At 45.9% G+C, this 18,334-nt stretch overlaps 1 protein-coding gene across 1 annotated transcript in view; it reads left to right on the plus strand.

The window, feature by feature from the left end:
* The first annotated feature begins 1,851 nt into the window (after nt 1-1,851).
* IGF1R (insulin like growth factor 1 receptor) overlaps nt 1,852-18,334 on the plus strand; it is a 190,665-nt gene continuing 174,182 nt past the window's right edge. The window contains exon 1 of the mRNA XM_081171034.1: nt 1,852-4,203. Coding sequence (XP_081027160.1) covers nt 4,110-4,203 — 94 coding nt within the window. The 5' untranslated portion in view covers nt 1,852-4,109. The remainder of the gene's footprint in view (nt 4,204-18,334) is intronic.

Here is an 18,334-nt window from a genome sequence, read left to right on the forward strand (position 1 = left end):
ATTGTTCAGCACAAATTTGGTTAAGTTGCCAACTTTTTCACTGTCTCTGCTCTTCCTTAAACACACACACATCTGGCATGCCTAAATCAAAGAGGTGACACTTTCCAGTGACAGATACAGAACTGTCTGGAAAGCTTCCCTCACTAAATTTCTGTGTCAGTAAAGGCTGTTAGTAAAGGCACAGGGACAGAGAGAAAAAGTTGGCAAGCCTATGAAGATTGCCCTTAACGCTTTTCAGTCGCCCTGTGCTACTGACAGGTTAAAAAAGAAAAAGAAAGAAAGGGAGGGAGGGAAAAAGGGGTCTCTCCTATTAAGTGGTGTACAAGTGTTTACATCTTTTGATATGGTATAAAACTAGGTTGCATTTGCTACTGATGTGATGCTTCCAAACCCAAAATTAGAACAATATTACGTAAACGGCATTTTGTTGAAATCCATGTTAGGCCAAACATTTTGTGTTGACAGTTTTGAAGCATTTGGAGTGTGTGAAGAGGGAGAGAAAGTTAAGACTTTTGCAATACATAAATACTTGAGAAACAGTCTCTTTCTTGGCTCCCATGCTGTCTCTTCCTGGCCCTTTACATCTGCCCATAAAAAGTTAAAGGACCCCTGTCAGTTAAGTCCAGTCACGAATGACTCTGGGGATGCGGCGCTCATCTCGCTTTACTGGCCGAGGGAGCTGGCGTTTGTCCGCAGGCAGTTTTTCCAGGTCATGTGGCCAGCATGACTAAGCCGCTTCTGGTGAAACCAGAGCAGTGCACGGAAACGCCATTTACCTTCCCGCGGGAGTGGTACCCATTTATCTACTTGCACTTTTTGGCAAGCTTTCGAACTGCTAGGTTGGCAGGAGCTGGGACTGAGCAACAGGGTGTTGCGGGGATTCAAACTGCTGACCTTCCGATAGGCAAGCCCTAGGCTCAGTGGTTTAGACCACAGCATCACCTGCATCCTATATCTGCCTATAGCCAATGCCAATTAATTGACCTCCTGGCAAGCTAACCTTGGCTACATCAAGGGCATCCAGTTCACCCAGGGAGGTCTGGAATAATTAAGCAAAGCAAAGCAAACTAAAAATCCAGCAGATATTATATAATAGATATTCAGAGCCATGAATACCAGTTGCTGGGGATCACTGTCGCTCTTGGGTCCTGCTTGTCCTTGGCCAATGTGAGAACAGGTTGCTAGACTAGATGGGCCCTTGGCCCGATCCAGCAGGGCTCCTCATATGTTCTCATGTTAAGACAGACCAGCGGATCGGTCCTTTTAGTTTAGGACTGCCTCTGAAGACCAGTTGCAAAGAATCACAAGTGGGGAGCGCTGCTCTTGCAGTCAGGTCCTCCCTGCTTGCCTTCAAGTTTCCTTCATACACACACCCCGCTAAAATTTATATACCGCTTGTGTTGCAAAAGAAAAAATTCCAAGCGGTTATAAATGACTGGAAAGCACGCCCCGCCGAAGCCCAGTTGGCACTTCACTTCTGAGCAAGACCACGCTTAGGATCACATCCGCGCGCGCCTTGCCACCTCAACCACGCCCCCTGCACAGTCAAAGCAGCTCTGTTGCAAACCTTTTGCGTTGCATCCATAAAGGCTTACTTCCGACTCGAGAGGAGCGGGCACGCTTTTTGAGAGAAGCGTGTCAGCGCGTTTCAATGCAACTGCTGCTAGGAGCGCCTGCGCGCAGCTTCTCCTGGGCGGGCTTTATTAACCGTGCTTCCCCCCCCCCCATCCGTTTCTCTCCCTTTCCCCCTTCTCCTCGCTTTTTGCCATTAGCTTTGCCTTCCTCCCGGCTCGCCTTGTTGTAAGAAGGAGCTGCAGCCGCCGCCGCTTTTGACCACCACCGGCGCGCGCTCCTTCTCCCTGCGCCGCCAAACGCGGCTCCGTTCCTGGATTCGAGCGGCTCCTGTTTTTACCACGCGCCTGCCCGGGCCTTGCGGACGCGCTGGTTGCTTTTGCAAATTGCTGTTGCGCGCGCGCGCCGCTTGGGCCTCTTCCCCCTCCCTCTCCTTTTTTTCCTCTCGGGTGTGTGTGTGTGTTGCGGGGGGGGGGTGTTGTTGTTGCCGCTGTTGTGGTAGCGCAGTCCGCTTCCACCTCCTCCGTTGCTTTGCGATCCCGAGGGCGCCTCTCCGATCCTCCCTCCCTCTCTCTCTGGGCTGTGTGTGCACGCTCCCGCGTGCGCGAGCAGATTTCCCTAGCCATGGTCCCTGTGCCATAATAACCGAGGGGGGAAAAAACCCCGCACAGCAACCGGGATCCTTGCTTGAGAGCCGGCTGCATCGTTTTGCAGCCTCGCACGGCGCCTTCTTGGAGGAGGGTGTGTTTTTGCGCAAAGCCAACAAGACCCTTCAATCAAAAAATTAAAAAATAATCTTCGTGTGAATCCAGCGGCAGGAGAAGCAAAGCAAGGGAAGACCCATCTGGCGCTCCTCCTTTTTTCGCTCCGCAGCGGTGGCGGCGGCGGCAGCAGCGGGAGGAGACGCTGTGCAAAGGCCAACCTCTGCAACGGGGAGGCGGATTCCTGCGGAGAAAGCGAGCGCAGGGCTGGACAACACGCTCGCCCACCGCCCCCTCCTTCCTCTGCCAAGCCCAGGAAAAGGAGCTCCAGGAGAGGAGAGCGAGCGTCGGGTGGCTTTCTCGTTTTGTTTGTTTGCTTGCTTTGCTGCAAAGCTTTGACCTTCAGCGACTGGATCCTTCTCCCTCCGCCTCCTCTTCAGCCCCAACGGATCCCCAGCAAGACAGCACCAAAACCATCGCCTGGCGTTTTTACAACTCCCTCCTTTTTTTTTTTTTTGCAAATTGCAGCTTTTGCTTTGGGTCGGCTGGCGAGGAAGAGATTGGGAATGGAATGAAATAATATAGATATATATTTCCAAAGGCGTCGGGAAGGCTTTTTGTGTTCTGTCCCCCCCCCAAAAAAAAACCCCCCACAGACAAAAAGAAAAGGCCGCTTGGATTTTTGTTTGTTTTGCTTGGATTTCCTTCTTTTCCTCCCTCGTTGCAATGGCCAAACAGCAGCTCCCGGGGATGGAGTGCTGAGGAAGAAACGACCTCGGCCGCCTTCCGCTGCCTGCATTTTCTGCCTGCTGGGACTTCTCTGTTCTTTCCCCCGTTTTTTGGGAAGGCGCCTGGAGGGGTGGGGGGGAGGGAGAGGGAAGAGGTGGAGTGGGGGAAGCCACTCTGCCTCCTTCCATTCATTTTGATTCCGCATTTTGTCTCTCTCCAAGTCAAAAGCTAAAAAAAAAAAAAGGAAAAAGGGGGTGGTGGTGATTTTGGGAGATCCCTTTAAGGGAGCCTCAGATTTCTTGCAAAAGGGGAAGGGGAAAAAAAAGGCTGTTTGTTTGGGAAGCTTGGTTTCCGCTCTCTTAAATTCGGGTGTTTTTTAAAAAAGGAAAAAAATTGTGCGTGGGGAGGGGGGACGCTGGAACTATTTTCTCCCCTCGTTTCTATCCTTCGACCTGCGGATCTCTCCATTTGTTTATCGGAAAGCCCAGGCACGCACGCAGCTCCCAGCCTCTTCTGTGTTTTTATTTAGAGAAAGGGAGGGAGGGAAAGAGAGAGAGAGAAGGGGAGCAAAAGAAAAGATGGAGGTCGAAGATGCGGACTGTTTGCTCCCAATTGGTATATGTTTGCTACTTCTGGGTGACTGCAGGCAACGCTGAGCGCCGCGACCTTTCTCCAGCCTCTCGGAGTACTTTGGAGGAGGAAGAAGTTGTCTCAGGAGGGGGGAAAAGCGGGGGAAGTCTGTTACCTTATTTTGCAGGCACCAAAACAGGCTTTTTCCCCCTGCCTCCCCTTCCCCCGTCTTGGTTTCTCATTCAGAGGGGGACAGAACAATTTCCTTCCTAAGGAGGGAGGAGAAGAGAGAAAAAACAACACCCCTTTGCTCCAAAACATCTCGTATTTTTTTCACCTTTCCAATTTCTTATTTTTCCCTCCTCCCCTGAGTTTTTGAAGGAAGGGGACGCTTGGGTTCCCCCTCCCCATTATCATTTTTCGTGGGGAGGGAAGGAGAACTGAGGACTTAAAACTGTTGGGTTTTTTTTGTGTGTGTATATATATATATCAAGAAAAGGCCGTTTTGCTCCAAAATAATAATAACAAAAAAGAGGAATGAAGTCAGGCGCCGGAGGAGGGTCTCTGACCTTATTTGGGGGACTTCTGATTATCTTGACTGCATTTTGCATGTGGCCAGCAAATGGAAAAAGTGAGTATTGTTATTTTGGGGAGCGTGGGGGATTCCCTTCAATTTAATGGGTGTTGGGGGTTTAATTAGGGTGGGTGTAGACCTGTGCCTCGCATTGCGGTGGCAACGAGAGAGAAAGTGGGTGATTTAAAATGCTCGGGTGTGTTGTTGAAATTGGCCCTGAAAACGGCTGTTTAAAACAACAACAACCCCTCCTCTTCCCTCCATTTGTTGGTGTGATTTCTAGTTTATTAAACGCAGAATAGATATTCCCATTTTTAGAAAAAAAGCAAGCACCCCCCCTTTTGTTAGGATGTATATTCCAGGACTATATAACCCTCATATTGTGTGTGTTTATGTGTATGTGTGTATACACACACACGTGTGTATATCTGCTTCGCATCAAAGCAAACATTAAAATCTCAGAAGAGAGACTGGTGATGTCCTCTTAATACGCTGCCAGCGCTAACCATTTTAGGCTGAGAATAATGCGTTCGAAATAATGCACTCACCATTCGAATAATATTTGTGGGGAAAATATCATTTCGATTGATTGTTGTATTCCTAGTGAGTGATGCTGTGAGTCTCCGGCCCGCGGACCAAAAAAGGAGGAAAGATGAATGGTTGCGAGAGCAGTGCTGCGTAAAAAACAACAACGCAGTTGTAAAGATGCTTTTCTCTTTCGACCCGGGGGCGAAGGGATTGATGTGGGGAATGCTGTGGGTCCGGCAGCAGTCTGAGCAATCGAGAAGATCGGGAGAGAGAGAGATGCTGGCGGTGTTTTCCTCTCCCCGTTCCCCGCCTGCTTCTTGTTTTCTTTTGTGTCTAAACGTGCCCCGAGTTCCTGCGTTGCGAAAACGTGGTTCCTTGTGCGCGCGCCTTTCTGCTGGTGCGCATCGCTCTGCAAATGGTTAAAGTCTCCAGTGTGTGGACAAAGATGTCTGGATTGTGTGCGTGCGTGTTTCTCGCCCGCCAGCCAACCAGCCGCCCCCCCCCTTTCCGCATCTTTTCGAGATCAGCGTCTGTCTTGGTTGCTTGGGAGAATTTTTTTTTTAAAGTCCCGATTAAGGCTTAATTTCGGGTTCCCCCCAACCCTCTGCCTGCCCGCCCGCCGCTTGGGTTCTAAGAGGAATTGGGAGTGGGGTGCGGGGGGGGGGAGAGAGCTGGGTTGTAAATATGCATATATAAATAAGTCCAACTTGCAATTAATTATAACTCTGGAACTATCACGGATAATGGTCTGTTTGAATAGCTAAGGGGCGGAGGTGCTTCCTTTCCTTCTTTACCCCCCCCCCCCCATGTGGTTTATTCAGTTTGCTCCTTTCAGAGGAGCTGGAGAGTGTGTATGTGTGCAGTTTTGGGGGGGGCTATTCCTTCAATGCAACCATTTTAACTCTGCATCCCTCTGTCTCCTACTGCCTGGGTGCAGAGAAATGCGTTGGTTGAGAGTGGGAAAAGATGCATTTCATGCGTTGTAAGCTTTGCCACTACAATGTGTGAATCTGTAAAAACAAACAAGGGAAAAATGTGCTCCCAAATCAAAGCTGGCGGCTGGATTTGTTGTTTACCCTGCAGTTATTTTGGTGATAAAATGTTCTTGAATAAAAGGAATGCACCTCCTTTGTCTTAAGAGTGATCCATTATTATACAGTACACTTCTTTAAAAAGTGTTGAAAGGGTGCTGGTTGGAGATAAAAGAGCTTTGGACCTGCTGTGGTAAGGTTACTAGATACAGAGGTCATGTTGCTCTTTGTTTTGTTTTGTTTCTTTACTATGTGGTGAAAATTCTGGGTATAAATTGATTTTTTGCAATTGTTGCTTGACCTTTCCCGCCACACACAAAAGGAGCAGAGGGGAACCCCAGAAAGCCTTGTTTTTTTTCCTGTATTTAAACATTGGCCACAAATTTGCTTTGGGGATAGAATGCGGGAAGAGCAATTATCAAATTTTAAATGGCTGCGTAGGTTTGCATGCATGTTTGGCAATAGAATTGGAAGTAGACAGTTGAACAAGTGCGATTTAATGTCTTGAATGAATTTCATGCCAGGCGTGATTTTTAAGATGTTGGTATAAAAGTTTTGTTTTATACTTTACCTGTGTTAACTTTCCCATCCTTAAGGAAACATCTGAACAGCATTCTTAGTAGCCAGCACAAATAAAATAAGATTGCACATTCTTTTTAGATTCATTGGGATTCCTTCTAAAATGGTTTCTTTTGAGCTGTTGGACTAAAAGGCCTTTTTTCAGGGTGTGTGTTCCAGATAGTAAACATAACATAGCTGCTTCTGTCTGGGGGGAATTCATCTTCGTAGTTCAGTTAAAAGCACCCTCATTGTGTGGTGCTCGTGTGTGTGTGTGTGTGTGTGTGTGTGTGTGTGTGTGTGTGTGTGTTTAATGCTCATGTTAAGAGAAATGGTCCTGAGCAGATAATTTCATGATGTAGCCCCTCCTCATAGTAGAGGAAGGAACATTTTGTCTTAATTTTTATGTGATTTTTTTATTAAAAAAAATAGAATGTGTCATAGTCCTACAAGCTCTTCCATTTTCGGTCATAAGAAGCCATGCATTCCTAAATAGGAATACACAAGCGTTGAGACCAAGATTGGGGGTGGGGAAGGCATGTGGAAGCTTCAATTAATTCACTTAATTTTAAAGTTGCTAAAATGTGATTGGGGAAGAAAATAGTAAACACAGTTGATTAAGAAAGCAAGTGATCTGTTGTTGACGCTTATGGTTCTTGCTGAGATGTCTTTGTACAGCACTGAAATGTTTTGCATGCAGAGAGGTGTGTGTGTGTGTGTTGGTACAAATCGCGTGTTAAGCTTTTCCAAGCAGGTGGGCGGCCCCTTATGCATGAGGCGAGTTTTGCATGGACACTTAACTTGAATTCTTACCTGGCCTTTAGGTTGTTTCCGGAGGTAGAGAGTGTGCGCATTGAGCTTCCTCCATTCAGTCCTTAAGGCGTTGACAAATATAGGCTGCTTTGACATTAAAACAACCTCCTCTGTACCTTATTGATTTGTGTGGCGGGGTGGGGAAATCACCCCAGTGCTGGTCCCCATTTGCTGCACTAAAACTGTGTTATTTAGTAGAGCACATTGCAGCTCTGTTCACTTAGATCTCTATCTCCGAATAGGTAGCAAAACCCCCTCATAGCTGTGAGTGTGTGTGTGTATAGTATCAACATCAATATCTCTTAATGTGCTTGCTGATAAAGCGAATATAGTTAGCTTGAGAGAGCGTAAAAGGTAATTCCCAGTGTAATTTAGATACTTGAGTGCAAAATGGCCTCGCCACTAAGGGGATTGGTGTATTGACTAAGAACCTAGGTGGCAGAGGGACTGGATATTTCATTGCAAACCACCAGTGAGAGGTTATATGTCAAGGGTCCATGGCGATGAGTGCATTCCTAAATACTGCGTATTGGTTGTGCCTCCTTCGATTCTTACAGCTTGCTTGCTTGCCAGCTCTGTTCTTTGGCTAACTGAATTGTGGATGCTGCAGACTGTTTTGGTACCTGAGCAAAGGATTGCATAATTGGATGCAGTTATGACTGTGCAGTTCTCTTGACAGGTGGTGTGTTTGGGGGTATTCACAGTGGAATTGGGGTTGAAGGTGAGTAGTTATTTGATAGCAGGTGCAAACAATGTCAAAAGGAAATGAATGCAGTTGAAGCCTTGGCCCTGTGCGGAACAAAAATAAGGGTAAAAATTCGGCTCTGGAGGTTATACCACTGAAATCAAACACTTAAAATGTGGGTTATAAATGAGAAGATACAATATTAGTATATTACCTGGTATCAGCTGTAGATGACCTTGGGCCTAAGCAGATAAACTCAAATTTTCTAAATTGTCGAAGATTTATAGGAAAAACTCATTTTTGACACAAATATTATTTTAAGTGCTTATTGCTGCCAGTTGCGCTAAAAGGGAAAATAAACATAAAGATGCTTAATGTGGTCACTTGGAGGCAATTTTTAATTGGCACAGGTGATTATTCCTCCTCTTCTTCCTTGTATATGTAGGCTTAAGTCTTAACTCTTTCACTTACCTGTGTTGTGGCTCAGGCATCTTAAAACAAACTGGCATTCTAAATTTGACGAACAGTTCAGCTTTCTGTACTGTACTAATTCAGAACCCACCCACCCCATTTTGTGAACTAGCTTTAAAATTGATTTTAAATGGCTAACTTGAATGAAGCCATAATTATCCTCTGTTCAGAAGAAGTCCTTCTGTTCCGGCAACTTTGCGATATTTAGATTTTGTGATGAAGACACTGTGTTCTGGTTATAATGTTTTGAACGGAGACTTTTCTTTCCTTGTAAACCAGTACTCCATTAAAGCCAAGGTCCTTTGCTCAGGATGTCCACAATGGATCCTAGGTTTTGTTGGTGGTGATTTACAGTACTGTGCCTACTCAGAAATAAGTCCCGTTGAATTCAATGGGGCTGACTCTCCAGTAAGTGGGATTAGGATTGCAACTTTGGTTATTTGGAGTAACCACCTCACAACCTGCTTCTAATCACATGGAGGTGTATCGTCTTGAAATCTGGTTGATTTTTAAGTATATGTTTAGGATTAAAGTAGTTATTGTGAGAAGTCTCTTAACTGATTCCTTTGCTATTACTAGGATATTATTTTAAGTATTTAAATATGCTTTGATGATGTTAATAGTTAGAAAAATGATGATGGGTGTTCTGCTACTCTGAAATTTGGAACCGTGAAAATCTAGAAATAACTTAATTTGCTTAATTCTTGGGTTGGGGTGAGAATTTTTCTCTACCTGCTTAGTTAATCCTGTTTATGTATTGATGGGTCTTAAGAGAAGCTAAGCAAAATTACTGTAAAATTCACACATTGCCAAAGCCCTTGTAGAAGATCTGGTAAGCAGGGAACGGAAAATATTACCGGTAGTTTGCTTTCGCTTCCTCCCATCTGTTCCTTCTAAAGAATGGATTTCATCATCAAGATCTTAGATACTCCAAGCTTGAAAGCCCATCCCTGTTTCACCATATTAAGACACTTCCTTAAAAGAACTGTAGTATTGCAGCCTTTTCAAAACATTCTTGTGGTTATGGTTTTTGAGGTATTCTTTCTTAGAAAAAAAGATCTCTACTTAAACTTAACTGGGAAGTGCTTTGTCGACTTAAACTTCCTCCCTGCTTACTATGCTGTTGCAAGCTATCTCTCTTGAGTGGGTTTTCCAGACAGATTCTGTAGGTGCCATTTAAAAAGCTTTAAAATTCTCTCCTGATTTTTGGCTCACCCCCTTAGAAAATGTGTTTTGTATTGAACCCCAAATAGTGTCTTTAATTTAAAAAAAAAGGAACTTGTGCAAACCTTGATTGACATAGGATTTCCCACCTATACAGAAAAGTGAATCTGCAGAGTGTATGGAACTCAAACTCTGCAAGTGCTTTAAATACTTGGAAGTTGCCTTGCTTCAAAAGTTTCTGAACACCTTCACACCCTGTAAAATCGTAAAACTCCCTAACATGTTGGGAGATGCTGCGGTTTTCGTACAGCTGAGTAATAAGGGAACTTTCCTAGCTGTTAGCCTGTCCCTGTTGCTCTTAGAAACTAATTATAAAAGGCAGATTGCAGCAAGCTTGTTATCTGGGCTCTTGTGCAACTTTGTTTAGTCTTCCTTCCATTTGTGGAGTATGTGTTGAATTTTTGGCTGTGTATGTGCTGTTTTGAACCTGTGTGTGTGTGTTCTGCAAAAAAGGCCGCTGAGAGGGTCTTTCCTGCAAGTTATGCATAGGATCTGGGAGCTCTGGCCTGCCATCCTGTGCACACTTACCTGGGAGTAAGTTCCTTTGGACTCAGTGGGGCTTAACTGCTGAGCGATGTTCATAGGATTGCACTGTCAACATCATAAAGACTACAGCAAGTTTAGCACGCTCTGTGAGTTTTTGTACAGGAAGGTGCTGCTTTCTTACTTTACAAAAGGAACTTTCACAGATCTTATCGGAAATCTTAAACTGAATCCATTTTCCGTACGATGGACACAGATAAAGATAACACTTCTCTGTTTACAAAATCTTGGGAAAGCTGCTTTGCTAGTATGAATGATGTATGCTAAACATGGAGGATAACTTGTTAAATGCTAAAACACATTAAAGCTCTTTAGAAAAAATATACTGTTTACCTCCATAGCTCTTCCATAGTGCATGTGGAGTGCTTTGCACATATAATTTTGATGAGCACTCCTGTAAGGTAGGCTTGCGTTTACTGTATTTCATAATGTATTGCAAAGGGAGCTGAAATTGAGAGATGATGAATTGCCTAAGGCCATATTGGTTGAGGTAAGGCTTCAACCCAGTTTCCAGGTGATGTCACAGTTAACTCAATAGAATGAAAGTTTGTTTGAAGTGGATGGATTGACTATCTTGGTTGGAAAATACGCCAATTTCTTGGCGTTTCCCAGGATTCAATCAGCGTCATATGGGCTGTTCTCGCTTAAAATTTCACAAGAACAAAATGTATGTTGGACCAGCTGATTATGTGTAAGAATACATTTGGTTCCTTTTAAAAAAGGAAATGAAGTGGTGTTTTACGTTTTCTAACAGGTGTAAACCAAAGTATTGCACCTCGTCGCAAATCCAGCACAAGATGATAAATCCAGTGTTGGGAAACTTTCCCAGCTTTAGGGCCTTGTTCAATTCCAGGCAACCTCTTGAGGGTCATTTGACAGTGGTATGCAGGGTCAGAAGCAAAAATGGCCAGAGCAACAAATGCTAATTCTTGCATTGCAGGGGGTTGGACTAGATGACCCTTGGGTCCCTTCCAGCTCTACAGTCCTATGATTCTATGACTTCCCTTTCTGTGCAGCTATCAAGACAAGCATGAAGCATTATCAGAGTTGAAAGACACATTATAGGCAGGCAAAAGCACTCAAGAAATTTGTAAAGCAGGGCTGGTGAGGGGTAAGGGGTGTGGCCTTCGGAGAGTCCCCAGAGCCAGAAATAGAGTGCTGAAGGCCGCTGAGAATGAAGTTCCTTAGCCCTGTAATAAATGGTGCATTTTCCCAAGCTGAGATAATAACCAAAAGACGTTCTACAGTCACTGTTTTAAATTCAGAAGTGCAGGCATCTCTTCATGATAGTCACAACCTTCTAAGATTATGCATCCTTCTCAGATTATATAATAATATTATAATTATGGAACAGTAATAATTAGGAATGCATTGCAATGATCAATGCTGCTCTTCATGTGTTGTCTTTCAGCTTGATATACTGTTTTCTGTGAGCTTAACATGGGGAAATGGATTTGGAGTGCTCCAGTATCCTATCTTGAAGCGACCTAAGTTGTTTTCCGTGAAGTTGCATTGTACGTAAGAGAACTTGCACGCCATTCTCTTGAAACTGAAGTGCCATATGTTTGAAGTGTTCCTAAACACTTTGGAGCTTTTGGAGCGTACAGTGACTAAAACGCTCCGCTTCCATGCTGGCTGGCTGGCTGGCTCTGGAACTTTGCAGACAAGGGACCCAGCTGCAGAAATAGTTATATGACCCAAGACAGCTACACCACTGTATACAATAGTTCAGATTCAGTGTTGGAAATTAACCAGGCGCGTTTTGCGACTGACGTGGGTCTAATTACGACCATGTGGATGTCAGGTTGGTGACTGCAGAAAGCAAAATGTCAGTTAGAGAAGGATCTGAAATATTTTCCTTGAAGCCTGAATTTGTTTTATTCTGGATTGTTTTATTTGATGTTTTAATGTGTTGTAAACCACTTTGAGATTTGTTCTTTAACATATAAAGCGGTATAGAAATGAAATCAACAACAACATTCATGTAAAAATGGCACTTAGATGTTCCATTGTGGTGACCTTAACCTAGGTTTAAGGTGTCATTTGGCGATTGCCGTATTTTTTGCTCTATAAGACTCAATTTTTCCCTCCTAAAAAGTAAGGGGAAATGTGTGTGCATCTTAATGGAGCAAATGCAGGCTGCGCAGCTATCCCAGAAGCCAGAACAGTAAGAGGGATCGCTGTGCAGAGATCCCTCTTGCTATTCTGGCTTCTGAGATTCAGAATATTTTTTTTCTTGTTTTCATCCTCCAAAAACTAGGTGCGTCTTGTGGTCTGGCGCGTCTTATAGAGCAAAAAATACGGTAGCTTATATATCGACTGTTTAGATCTATCCTTTTATTTTTAATAATCTGGAGCACTGAGTTACTGCAGACCTGTGCAACTTATGTTTGACCAGCCATTTACAATGTTCCATTGGGCTGCAGGAAGCCTTCTTTTTTTATGACTAGCCACTTTCAGGTCATGTAATGGATGGGTTGCAGTTGGCTCGCAATTTGTGCAGGCATGGAATACAGTACCTCAGGCTTGGGGACATAAGAACGTGCCTGAAAGAGTCAGGGCAGTTGGCCCATATACCTCAGTGTCCTGTACACTGATTGGCAAATGTTCTGCAGGTTTTGCGGCTAGAGTCGTGGTTCCCTGCTCCTCACCTGCCGGTCCTACCTGGAGATGCTGGGGATTGAACCTGTGGCATGCAAAGCAGGTGCTCTGGCACTTGGGCATCTGCCACTGATTGCTATCCTGGCTTGTTCACAGCTCCTGCCACTCCGCCATTGGCTTAGGTTTGAAGATGTGGGGATACAATGACTGTGAAGTTGCCGTTCTAGGAGTCTGGCCAGCCAGATTGTTGTCTTTGAGCCCATTGTCCAGGAACCAACAGCAAAATAACACAATAGCTAACAGCTATGTGTTTTTTTTTCTAGTAATAAAAGAAAACTTGCTCAGGGCCTCACTTTCCTTACAAGTACAAGCTAGCACAGTGGTTTCCAGTTGGTGGTCCACAGACCCCAAGAGGTCTGTGCCACATACCCGTCAGCTGTCTGGGACAACATGTTTTGGGGACCATGCTCTCGCACAGGTTACGTAAGTTGTGGGAGCGCAGCCAGGAAGTCGCATGTCCCAGTTTGGCGCTGGGGCATTTTGGAGCGTCCGATGGCACCATTCACATAACAAAAACTACCACCAAGATAACAACAGTTTCAAAAGTAAGTGATTCATGGCTTGGCTTTTGAAAAAACTGGGTCTCCATTACTTAGCTAATTGGGAACCACTGGTGTAGGGCAGGGGTGTCCCAACAGGTTGATTGTTTTCCTAGCGATCTTTTGGCGAGCACCTTTACTTCTTTACTAACTTTTGACATTTTCCTCCCTAAAACCTGAATCCCCTAAAAATGGGATATTATTCTCAAAAAAGTTCAAAAACTTTGACCTGAACCCCCCAAAAAGGGGGCAGATCACTGCCATTTTTTTATGTGAGTAGATCACAGTCTCTTGGGAGTCGGACGCCCTGGTCTAGGGCATTAAATTTTAATTTTTTTTTAAGGTTGGTGGCAATGTTGACCACTTGCAATGGTCTTAATTGGTAGCTGGGTCGTTGTTTCTTTTTTATTATTTTAAAAAGCCCCTTTGCATTCCCTTTCTGTGGAAGGCAATGTTCACTGGATGCTTTAACCTTAGCATACTTGGGAGAAAACTTCACCAATTTGGATGTGACTTCCAAGTGCACATCTTTTAAAGATTTAAGGAGGTGACTCTTTTCCTGGTGGGGCGAGAGTTAATGCTAGTAATAGTCGTTCTCAGCCACATGCCTCCCATTTCCGTGCGCAGATGAGTCTAGCTGAACCTGGTGACTTCATCTCCTATGTGATGCCAGCAAATAGCATTAAACTCTGTGATGCCAACAAATAAGCATTGAAAAAATTGGAGGCGGGGGGTGGTGGTTGTGGAATGGGAAGCGGTCAGGGAGAATGTTTATCATGTGTAAACCTATTGATGCTACAGCACACCGTAAGTGATAGCCCTGTTTACTTCGAAGTATGAACCAATATTGTGGTCCAGCTGGCTATGACTTTACATCTGCTGTGTTTTGAATTTTACTCTATTGTGTGTGGGGGCGGGGCGGGAAGGAGCATTATTATTTTGGAAGGGGAATCGAGCGAAGCGCAACGCTTTGTAGCAGCAGGCAGCAAGGGTGGCTCAGCACACGGCAAACAAACCATTGACCTTCTTGGCTTCTTGCTATCAGCACAATCCTGCCCTTACTACGAAATTCAAAGGGGCTGCTATCTTGTTTTCTAAGTTTCCCAGATAATAAAGAAACTCCTGGGGGGTGGGGGTGGGGAACTCGTGGCCATTGATATTGCCCTGTGACCTCTGCTCCAGTTGCTTGAGAAACCTGGAGAGCAACCACTCTCACCTCAACTACCTGAGCTGTTTGGAATGGGGAAGCCATGGATTCCCTGTACGCAGGAAGCTTCCCTGTTTGTCCATCTAGCTCAGTCTTGTCAACCCCTGACTGGCAGTGCTTCTCTGTGATTTTGGGCTGGGTTCTCTCAGCCCTACCTCGAGTTGCCAAGGATTGAACCTGGGGCCTTCTGTATGCAAAGCAGGTGCTGAACCCCTCTGCCAACATCTCTACATGTAAAGTGATGTCTAGCGCTGGGGCCTGTCCCTGATTGTATTTAGGGCCCAACATTCATATCGGGGTTTGACCTCTTAACTGAGGCCAAGATGGGAGTGTGGGCTGTGCTCTGCAGAGGGTGGTCACAGGGGAGGCCCACACACAGCCCTTACATGATTGGGAGCAAGCTGTGCAATTGTGGCAGTTCTCCGTCCCTCCATAAACAGTGCTCAAAATTCCTCAGGCACCAGGCATGTTTTGCAACCAGAGCTGGTCCAATTGCAACAGCAAGGAGATTTCTGGGCGCCACATTGGCGACTGACACCTTCATCAAGCCAGATGACTTGTGTGCAGCAAAAGATGTGCATCTTGGAACCATGGACCCCTTGCTGTGTACATCTTCGTCCTCCATCATTACATCACAGAAAGTGAGTGCAGGGCTGAGTACAGATATATTTGTGCTGCAGCCTTTTCACCAGCCACCCAAAGGGAACTCACATATCACAGTTTAAAAACCTCTGCCTTAGTCTATAGACTAAGGGTCATTAGTCCCAACCCCCAGCTCTACTTTAGACCTTGCAAAATTTAACACAAATATATTGTGGCTGGGAGAACATTTTTGGAAGCCCCGAGTTGATTTGCGAGCCAATGAACTTAACCAGAGTGACTTTTTTCTGTTCCCGTTTTTTAAGGAAGCTAAATTTTCATAAAGTCAGAAGGTGAACAGTAACCATTGGAGCGTAGCGTGATATTGCAACTGGGGGTACACATTGAACTGGTACTCTCTTGGAAGGGGGGAAATAGCATGCTGGGAAATTGATTAACCGAGGAAATAAATGTATGCTACCTGTTACTAGGACTGGGTGGATGGGGAGGGGAGAGGGGAATAAAATGGGCAGTAGTTGAATGAGAGGTAGCATGAGCAGCTTAGCCAGTGACCCTGCACAGGGTTGAATAAGACATCTGCTTTCACAGTATTTTGGAACGCCTCAGTAACTAGGCAAATGGGACTTCTGGGCTTGCTTAGAAAGGAACTGGAAGCAAATAAAAGGTTTCCACCATTGGTTGAATAGAAATGGGAGGGTGAGGAAGAGGTGTGTCTTGCCTCTCCACTAGCAGAAGTGCTGTGTTTATGCATCTTACTTCAGTGGAACTAACTTCCTCTTTTACAAGTGCCGCAAATAGTGCAGTGTAGTGGTTGGAGCCCAGCCTTAGTACTGGGGAGACCAGGTACAAATCTTCATAACACCATCATAATGCTTACTACACAGCTTTGGGCCTGTCACATGATCTCTACCTTCCTGACAGGGTTGTAAGGATAAAATGGATAGGAAGATAAGCCCACATAATGCCACTCTGTCTCCTCCTTAGAGGAGTGGTGACCTATCAGTGTATTAAATAAATACTTCTCGCTTTTATTTTTTAAAGTGTAAAATGGCTCCTAAGGTTAGAGAAGGGTCTCCCACAGTTGCAGATTTCATACTGGAGTGGCTGTATCCGAGTTGAGGGAAAGTTTTGGGCCTGTTTGTTTATGGCATTTATATCCCACCTTTCTTCCACAGAGCTCAGTAGGGCTGGGCGATGCCAGCTTCTCAGCATCGCGCAGGAATACATTGCAATGTTGACAGGCGGAGGGAGGAACAAGCTGTATCAGCCATGGTCCCGTGAGGTGCCAGGGCAAAACTGCCTCAGCTGCCTCCAGTGCCTGCCACGCAGAGGGTGAAACTGCCACTGCTAGTGCCAGGCTTAGGGAGGAAGGAGGCAGGGGAGAACGTAAGGCACAGGCAAGCCCCAGCCATGATATACTGCTGGGCTAAGGCGTATTCGCTCTCTGGCCCTCAAACTGGTCCTGGGCAATATATCAATACATCGCCCAGGCCTAAAGCTTGAGGTGGAATTCATGGCTCTCCCCGTTGCCCCCACAATAGTCCTGTGAGGCAGGTTAGGTTAAGAGCCAATGACTGGCCCAGTGTCGCCCAGTGGGCTTCATGGCTGAGTGGGGATTTGAATTCTGATCTCCCGTATCTTAGTCTACCACTCCCACTCATTACACCACACAGGCTCTCTGGCTGTTAGAACAAAGCTTGTGTAGGTTGGCTCTGCATTTGTTTTTCGTACCTTTTCGTCACCCCCTTCCTGCTTCCCCCGGGTACTTGTTCCCAGTTCTTTTGTTTTCTTTCAAATGCCCAGCGATGTGTAATGCTCCAGTCCTCCCAACCCTGCCAACTGTGCCATGAGTGTTGCAAGATTCAACAGGTGGGAGGAGAATCTGGGATCTGCAAAGGCAGTGACATTTGCTCGGCTCAGTTATCACACAAGGGCCTCTGCAGGGTGGTGGTGGGGAGAGAATAAGTCAACATAGGAAGCTGCCTAGTCAGACCCTTGGGTCCATCTAGTTCAGTATTGTCTACACTGATTGGCAGCAGCTCTCTGGAGTTTCAAGTAGGGTTCTCTCCCAGTCCTATCTGGAGATGGTGGGGATTGAACCTGGGACCTTCTGCTTGCAAGGCAGATGCTCTACCACTGAGCTACAGCCCTTGTCGACTTAATGTGTTGTGCTTGCTCCAGAGCTTCTGTGCCTAGGCTGAAGTGGGTGCAGTGGTGGCAGAAGCATCACCAACACCCTCCCAAGGCTGAAAAAATATTCCACCTGGCTTACCCCTCCAGTTTTGTTACGCAGCTAAGCAGAATAGCTTATTTATTGCAATTATATTTATCCTAGGAGCACATAGTTCACCCCCTCCTCAGTTGATCCCTACAACAATCCTGTGAGTGGGTTAAGAGGCAGTGACTGGCCCAAGGTCACCCAGTGAGATTCATGACCGGGTAGGTATTTGAACCCTGGCCTCCTAGTCTAACACACTAACCACTACACCACACTGGCGGCCTAGAGTACATCTGCTATGGGGCAGCTATATGAATTAATTAAGTAGGTAAATAAATATGGGGAAAGCAAAATGTCACTCAGAGAAGAATCTGAAATATTTTCCTTGAAGCTTGAGTTTGTTTTCTTCTGGGTTGTTTTATTTGATGTCTTAATGTGTTGTAGACCACTTTGAGATTTTTTTGTTTAAAATATAAAGCGGTACGGAAATGAAAACAACAACCCCCCCTGAGGGGGAAAAATGGCACCCGTAACCTAAGTTTAAGGTGCCATTTGGTGATTAGCTTACTGTATATATCTGAGTTTCTAACACTGCTCAGTATTGTCTACACCAGTGTTTCCCAACCACTGTTCCGCGGCACACTAGTGTGCCGCGAGATGTTGCCTGGTGTGCCGCGAGATGTTGCCTGGAGGGAGGCGGGCGAGTCGGGCGGCGAGAGGCGGGGCGGCGGCGGCGAGGAGAGGCCGCCCAGCGCGGGGCTCTCGCCGTCTGCCTGCCTGGCTGCCTGCGAGCTCGGCGGGCAGCGCCTCCGTCCGCAGCGCCCGCCTCGCGGCTCTCATTCCCTGCCAAAGCTCACCCAGCCAATCCGCACTCTCCTTCCTGCCTCGCTTTGCTGCCTCCTCCCCCCCCACCCCCAAAGCTTGGAGGTTCCCCGGCAAGGGGGAGGGAAAAAATTGAAACTTACACTTTCGTGCGTCCCTCCCGGCGTGACGCTGCGCGCTGACGTCACGGGGCTGTAATGGTGGTGTGCCTCGAGATTTTTTTCATCAGACAAGTGTGCCTTTGCCCAAAAAAGGTTGGGAAACACTGGTCTACACTGACTGGCAGCA

Source organism: Podarcis bocagei, assembly GCF_964188305.1.
Source record: "Podarcis bocagei genome assembly, chromosome: 14".
NCBI classification, from domain to species: domain Eukaryota; kingdom Metazoa; phylum Chordata; class Lepidosauria; order Squamata; family Lacertidae; genus Podarcis; species Podarcis bocagei.